The sequence below is a fragment of the Molossus molossus genome, unplaced genomic scaffold (assembly GCF_014108415.1).
Source record: "Molossus molossus isolate mMolMol1 unplaced genomic scaffold, mMolMol1.p scaffold_m16_p_5, whole genome shotgun sequence".
NCBI lineage: Eukaryota > Metazoa > Chordata > Mammalia > Chiroptera > Molossidae > Molossus > Molossus molossus.
The window spans coordinates 10,632,727-10,639,972 of record NW_023425388.1 but is presented as its reverse complement, the minus strand read 5'-3'; the positions used below and the strand labels follow the sequence as shown (position 1 = coordinate 10,639,972).

General features: G+C 52.7%; 1 protein-coding gene across 2 annotated transcripts in view; it reads right to left on the bottom strand.

Annotated features, from left to right (window-relative positions):
- Positions 1-627: 627 nt before the first annotated feature.
- The window catches only part of VPS26C (VPS26 endosomal protein sorting factor C), a 47,578-nt gene continuing 40,959 nt past the window's right edge, over positions 628-7,246 (bottom strand). Inside the window, exons 6-8 of one of the 2 annotated variants that reach the window (XM_036243269.1) lie at positions 3,739-3,889; positions 3,427-3,579; positions 628-1,286 (exon numbers count right to left, since the gene is read on the bottom strand). In XM_036243269.1, coding sequence (XP_036099162.1) covers positions 1,204-1,286; positions 3,427-3,579; positions 3,739-3,889 — 387 coding nt within the window. In that variant the 3' untranslated portion in view covers positions 628-1,203. Of the gene's footprint in view, positions 1,287-2,973; positions 3,206-3,426; positions 3,580-3,738; positions 3,890-7,246 lie in introns of those variants that run through there. The other variant, XM_036243270.1, reaches the window with a different exon arrangement.

Sequence of the window (7,246 nt, the reverse complement as noted above, 5' to 3'; positions counted from 1 at the left end):
GCCTTGCCAGGCGGACGGCGGGCGGGGAGGGCCGGTGGCGTGCCAAGCGCAGGCTCGTTTCCGAGGACATGTCGGCTGTGGGTCGATGGGAAGACTGGCAGGAGCAGGGAATGGGCCGTCACAGGCTCACCACACACTGGGCCACAAGGAGGTCAGGAGAAAGGGGCTTCCGGCCCAGACCACCAGGTCCAGGGTACTGTCCTGGCACCAGCCAGTGTAGACAGGTCTTCACCGCCCAGAGGCACAAGCCTCCTGCTGGTCAGAACCCACCCAACACCAGGCACAGACATATGTGCCCTAACAAGCTGGTCCTGAAGTGCATTCTGGGAATACGGTGGCATGCGATTTCATACCAGATCCTGAGACTTCAGAAATACTTCAGCCATTGTCACCAAATCCCTTCACTCATGACAGCAAGGAACACTTTCTTCCAGTTTTCTACGTTTTTTTGTTGTTGTTCCTTACCTGAAGATATTTTTCTATTTATCATCAGAGTGGGAGAAAGGGAGGAAGAGAGAGAGAAACATCAATGTGAGAGAGACACATGGACTGGCTGCCTCCTGCACAACTGACCAGGGACGGGGATGAACCGCAACTGAGGAACATGCCCTTGACCAGAATCGAACCCACGGCTCACTGGTCCACGGGCTGACGCTCTAACCACTGAGAAAACCAGCCAGGGTCAGTTTTCTAAAAGTTTTAAAGTGATCATGAAAAGCGCTGCAGAAGAGCCACAGAGCAGAGAGGAATCAGTGCCCCCGTCTGCAGTGGAGGCCCCTCGGCACCCCTCCTCCAGGGCATCGGCAGGCGCCACCAGCAGGGAGCAGGCCTGTCCCCGTCCCGCAGTGGCTCTGTCCATCAAGCAGGCGCAGAGGGCTCCCTGCTGTCCCAGGACCTCACTTTCCAGCGAAGCTCTAACTGCTGCTGCAACAGTCCTCCGCCCCTAGAGCGCAGCCAGGAAGTCAGGAGTCATCGGAAGTGTTGCTTTCTGGGGAAGATCTGGCCAATAACTTTAAGAAATCCCGAAGAATGTCAAAGGAAAGGTCTGACTGGAGCCCCCGCCGGGGGCAGGAGTCCCGAGGAAGAAGGTGCCTGTGACCTGAGGGCCAGGCGGACGTCTCGTACGAGTCGCGGAGAAAGCGGTCTGTGCGGGCGCTGGCTCTGCCCGGGCACCCGGGCTGCTCCCCCACGGCCCTGCCCGGGCTACACCCTGCAGAGCTTCAGCGGGAAGTTCTCCGTGATGAGGTGGTCTCCGTGCAGCAGCACGACGATGTTCACCTCGAATTCTGGGAAGACAAAGGGCGGCCTTCACTCACCGGCCCAAGCCGCAGGCCCAGCGGCCGAGCAGTGCAGCCGGTGCCGTGGGCTCCCGTGTCCCCTCGCCCGTCCGTCACCGTCACCGTCACCCGGAGGGCTGCACTTGTCTGAGTGCACCTCATTGGGTTTACTGGTTCCTCTGGACATCGCTAACTTTTCTGAAACACCTGTTCAAACGTTAGTCTTTGACCTTTCAGTAAACGGTCCTTTCTCCAGAAGCTCTTTAGCTGCTACAGGGAGCCTTGTGGAAGGAGCAGAGGGGTGAGGGGAGCTCCCTGAGGACGGCCCAGGCCGCCCCAGTCCACGCGGGAGGGGAGGGGCCTGTGTGGGCCGAGAAGCCAGCTGGGCTGCAGGCACAATGGCAGCCCAGTCCCACAGAACTCAGCTGTGTCACCTGGTCCAGAGCCCCACCGATGGCTGGAGTCCCAAGGACGCCGCCCGGTGTGACCGTCGCTTCCCCCAGCAACACCCCGGCAGGAGTGGTGCACAGCAGTGCCGTCCCGGTCCTTCCTCTACTGTGAGCATCCTCGCGGCATGAGAACCCCCTGGGCCTTCCTTCCACCCCCCAGACCCTGCTGTCCCCTGGAGGGCTGGTGTGGCTGGAGTGCAGAGGACGGTCAGGGAGCCGGGACCACGTCCGGGAGCTGGCCCCGGCTGTCCTCATGGCAGAGGACACGAGCAGAGCCATGGAATCAGGGAGGCGTCTGCCCGAGCCTCCAAACTCCGGCCTGACCGGGTACTGACGTCACCTGTGTGATCGGCACCCAGCCACTGCTCTTGAACTTAAGTCACAGCACCCTGACATAAAGCAACAGCACCTTCAGACCACGTGTGCAGTGTCCCGGGGACGGCAGTGCTGGTGGCCAATGTCACACCTCCAGCGGGCCCAGAACGTGGGCAGCTGAGGGCACTCACCCTGCTCTCTAGGCCCCTGGTACCTTTGGATTTTGTTCTGTGGGCACATACTACCTATTCCAAAAGAATTAAACATGTGTTCTGAAAAAAATCGTGGTACCTTGGCTGGGGTCAAGTTTGACCAATGTCATCTTACAGGCGTCCTGACCCCATATGCTCTCAACATAACATTTCCAATAACACACTCAAGGGCTCCACGAACATCAGACTGTGCTGCTGAACCCCAGCGAGCTGAGCTCCGGGACGCACACCGCACAGAGGCCCAGGTAGCACCCAGGATTCAGCGGCAGATGCAACAACCCTTCCTGCTCTCTAAACAGCCAGCATGTGCTCAACTTTGGTGAAGAGCCACACTTACTTACATTTCAAATTAAATTATTTGGATATTTGGAATTGTTTAAGGTAAAATCACAATCTAATTAAAAAACAAAGATTCTCTCTGGAATAAAAATAACACACCTTAAAAGATTTAGGGGGAGCCCGCAGGCATGGCTTGTGGTTAGAGCATTAGCCCACACACCAAAGGGTCACAGGTTCAATTCCTGCTCAAGAGCATGTACCTGGGTTGCAGGTTTGATCCCTGGCCCTGGTCGGGGTCATGCAGGAGGCAATAAATCAATGTGTCTCTCTCACATCAATGTACTTTCTCCCCCACTCCCTCGGGTAAGGATTAACAAAAAAATCCACATATATATTTAGGGGGAATATGACATTAATAAAATGCACTGGCCTTAGGGACTATGTTCCCATTTCTCAGAAAATCAGATGTAACTGAAGAAGCTGCCAAACCCCCATCACCCTTCTTTACCAGTAAGCCTGGCCATGATGCAGAAGCTTGTCCCCAAAAGGCCTAGGCTTCACGATGACTAATGTTCACAGGATTGTCACGTTCCGGGTCTCCAACCTGACCTCCATGCACAGCACTGGCTTGTCCCTTGCCTTAGCCCACACTGACGTGGTCACTGGCATCTCCCTGGGTAACAAAGCCAGAGCCTTCAGAGCTGGGACTACTGGCTGCGGACCCCGCCCTGGCAGCTTCTCAGTGAGCCTCGTCCTGTGGCTGAAGGACCAGGCCCTGAGCTGCACCTGACCCAAGCAGACGGTGTGTCTGTCCCAGGCGTGGGGAGGCCCTTTAATGCGGGCCACGCCCATCACAGAACCCCAGGGCCATGAGGGCCAGGAGCCAGTGCTTACCCACTTTGAAGTTGGTGGTCTCCAGTGTGGGGCAGGTGAACAGCCGGGGGAAGACCATGTATATGGGGACCGACAGGCTCCGGCAAACGTCCCCATCAGCGATTTGAATGTTCTGAATCTCGGTGGCGTCGCGGGCATACCCTTCTGCGCAACCTGGGGGTGGGTGGAGAGCACCATGTGGTCAGAAAATAGCAAACGTCCAACAAGAGGATCAAGGACGCTGCATGGACGCACTCGCCACAGCTCCCTGTCCTCAGACAGTCACTGGAACGAAGCCCCCACCCCGTCCCAGGGGCAGCAGGCGGCCCTCACCGCAGGTCTCCACGCGCACCAGCTGCAGCTCGATGCTCCGGACGGCAGCCTCCGAGCTCTCCACCACCAGCTCTCCGGTGAGCGGCTGTGTGATGACGCAGCTGGTTGAGTTCAGATGCCCTCTGATGAGAAATCTGGGGAGCAAGGCTCTCTAACACAAAACAAAGACATCAAGACTGGAAATGACTCCATAGTCATTTAGGTACAAATAAAAATGGAAAACAAAGATGGATACTTGTTTTTTAATCCTCACCCGAGGATAGTTCTTCCCCATTTATCTTCAGATAGAGTGGGAGGGAAGGAGAGGGAGAGAGAGAGCAACGTGAGAGACACATCGACGGGGTACTCCCGCAGGACCCTGACCAGGGCCAGGGATGAACCACAACCGAGGTAGGTGCGACCGGAATCAACCGGAGACTCTCCGGTCCGCGGGCCGACGCTCTAACTGCTGAGCCAAATCGACCAGGGCAAAATGGATACTTTTTGATAAAATCCACTGGGATCCTGTTTTACAAAATGGAGACAAGGTAGAGGAGTACTTACATCTTTTGCCAACTTAAGTAACAGACTGAATTTTCCACCTCTACCTGCAGATGCAGGCACCTGAGCCCCGCACAGAATCTCCCAGTCACCCTGCCTGCCCAGAGCAGGCTGGGAAGCTGCTTCTCGCCCAGGAAATGATCAATAAGAATGTCTGAGGGAGTGTTCAAGGGCACTAGGCACAGAGACACACACACACAAAGTTTTAAAAAGATAATTTTAAAATGTTCTCAGTAATACAGTTTTGAAAAGTCACCACATTTATGTTACTTCAAAGACACTTAGAACAGTGTCCTCACTTCTTTTAAATTTTTTTTCTTTATTGATTTTAGAGAGAGAAGAAAGGAGAGGAGAAATAGAAATCTCGATGAGAGAGAACATCGACTGGTCACCTCCTGCATGCTCCCCTGGGGATTGGGCCCACAACATAGGCATGTGGGAATGGAATTGGTGACCTCTTGGTGCATGGGTCGACGCTCAGCCACTGAGCCACACTGGCGGGCGTGTCCTCACTTCTTGACTGTAACCTACGGGCCTTCCCTGGCAGAGGAGGCGGCCGGGTGTGGCAAAGGGAACACAAGTGCAGTCAGACAGCAGCTCCCGCCGTCTCTCCTCTGGCTGCGTCCCAAACACTGAGGACGATGCAGAGTTCAGACACCACTGTCCAACACACATACATGAGCCAGTGTGAGCCACCCATGTAATTAAATTTTTCCAGTAACCATATTTTGAAAAGTAAAAGGAAACAGGTAAAATTACCCAGTATATCCAAAATATTATCACTTCCACATATAATCAATATTTTAAAATTATGACGTTTGCATTCTCTTTCTCATGCTGAGACTTTGACACCCAAACCTTATGCTCACAGCTCATCTTGGCTCAGACCAGCCACATCTCAGTACAGTGGTCACATGTGGTCAGTGGCTGCCCTGCTGGACAACACAGATCCAGCTGAAGAGCAAGGAGCTCTGGACCTCGGGACTCAAAGGCAGAGAGCTCTAAAAAGGTCTAAAATAACTAAAGAGAGAGTTCTAAAAATAACTAAAACAAGCTACTTGTTTAGAAAAATAAGAAGTAGTAGCAGTCTACATTAAAATTATTTTAAGCAAATACCTAGCCAGTGTGGCTCAGAGGATTGAGTATTGTCCCATGGACTGAGAGGTCCCGGTTCGATTCCCGGTCAGAGCACATGCCTGGGTTGCAAGCTCAATCCCCAGTGGGGGGCATGCAGGAGGCAGCCAATAGATGTCTCTCCCTCACATCGATGTTTCTATCTCTTTCCCTTCCTCTCTCTCTAAAAATCAATAAAAACATATTTAAAAAGAAGAAAAACTGCCGCCAAAACATTAAAAAATAAAATACAATAAAATTATTTTAAGCAATGAACAATGAAAAGCTCTCAAGATCAAGCATCCCCTCTCCTTGCACCAACACAATGTTAACACACACAAGTGCAAATAAACCTACTTCTGGCAAAGCTATGGACCACCACCCCGAGAGAGCCCAGTGAAACATTTCTGGGATGAAGTGATTGACAACAATGCTCACAAGAGTTCAGGGACTGCGTCCTACAGCTGGCAGAGTTCTGACATGAGCGATCCCAGCAGGCCTTGGGCACTGCATTAGTCAGATCAGAGGTGGGGGCACCCAGGGAAGGGGTCGTCGGTGGGCACTCACAGGTAATGCATCAGAGGGTGGGCAAACTGGCCATGTGTGGGCTCTGGAATTAGCGCTTGCCCCAGGTGGCCCCTAGTTTCCCTCAAGGGGGACTTTCCACCAAGGAGACTCCCAAAGCAGGCTGGGCAGGGCTGGGCAAGGCTGGGCAGGGCTGGGCAAGACGTTTATGGCCACAGTGCAGGAAGGAGCCTACTGATCCAGGAGACAAGCTGCCCACACACCTGCCCTGACAGAAAGCCTCCGGAGCCCGATGCCCTCCCCCTGTACAGTGCCCCAAGCAAGGCTCCTCTGGTCAAAGTGTGTGTGTGTTTTTATTTGTCTGTCTGGTTTTATCCTCACCCGAGGACTATTTTTTTTCTTTTATCTTCAGATAGAGCAGGAGGGAGGAAGGGAGGGAGAGAGAGAGAAACATGAATGTGAGAGACACACATCAACTGGCTGCCACCCACACGACCCCAACCAGGGCTGGGGACAACTGCAACCGAGGTACGTGCCCTTAGCGGAACCGAACCCAGAGACTCTCCGGTCCACAGGCCAGTGCTCTAACCACTGAGAAAACCGGCCAGGGCCAGAGTATGTGTTTGTAACCAAAACAGATTGTCATTTGGGTTAAGACCATACATATTAGATCCTCATCTATAAATATAAACTAGTAACCAAGAATCAATAAACACTTAAAGAAAATAGAAGCGAGAAAAAGAGGCACTCACTCTAGAAACAGAAGAAACGTTCCCTAAGAAACAGCAGCAGCACAGGAGACAGATGACGGGCTCTGCATCGCAATGAAAGGGGCTATCCTGAAAAAGGGCTGTGCTTAGAAATGAATCACAGTGTTGCTGAATAAGCACTCCAGAGCAGGGCTAAAGATTCCCTGAAGAGCAAACCCCCAAACTGGAAGACTGAGCCAAGGGCTTCTGTGATACACCCAGGAAAGGATAACAGACAATTCACTGGGTTGAAGGAAGGTTCAGCCTTCAGAATGAAAGAGACACCAAATGCCAGGTACACAGACTAAAGCAAAATCCAAACCTGGAAAAATACTCTGAAATTTGAGTGCACTAAGGAGGGGAGACGTTGGAAGTTTTGTAGGGGAGCAGGGATGAGGAAGAGAGAGGGAGAAGAAACAGATCAGCTCACACAAATCTGAGGACCAGATTGTTGTCAGTATCACTGGGCACCAGAAAACCAGGGAACTATTTAAGGACAAATGATATTAGAGCCGAAATTTTCTCCCTTGACTAGATTCAAGTGTGGAGCAAAGTAAGGTATTTTCCAGGCATTCAAGGAT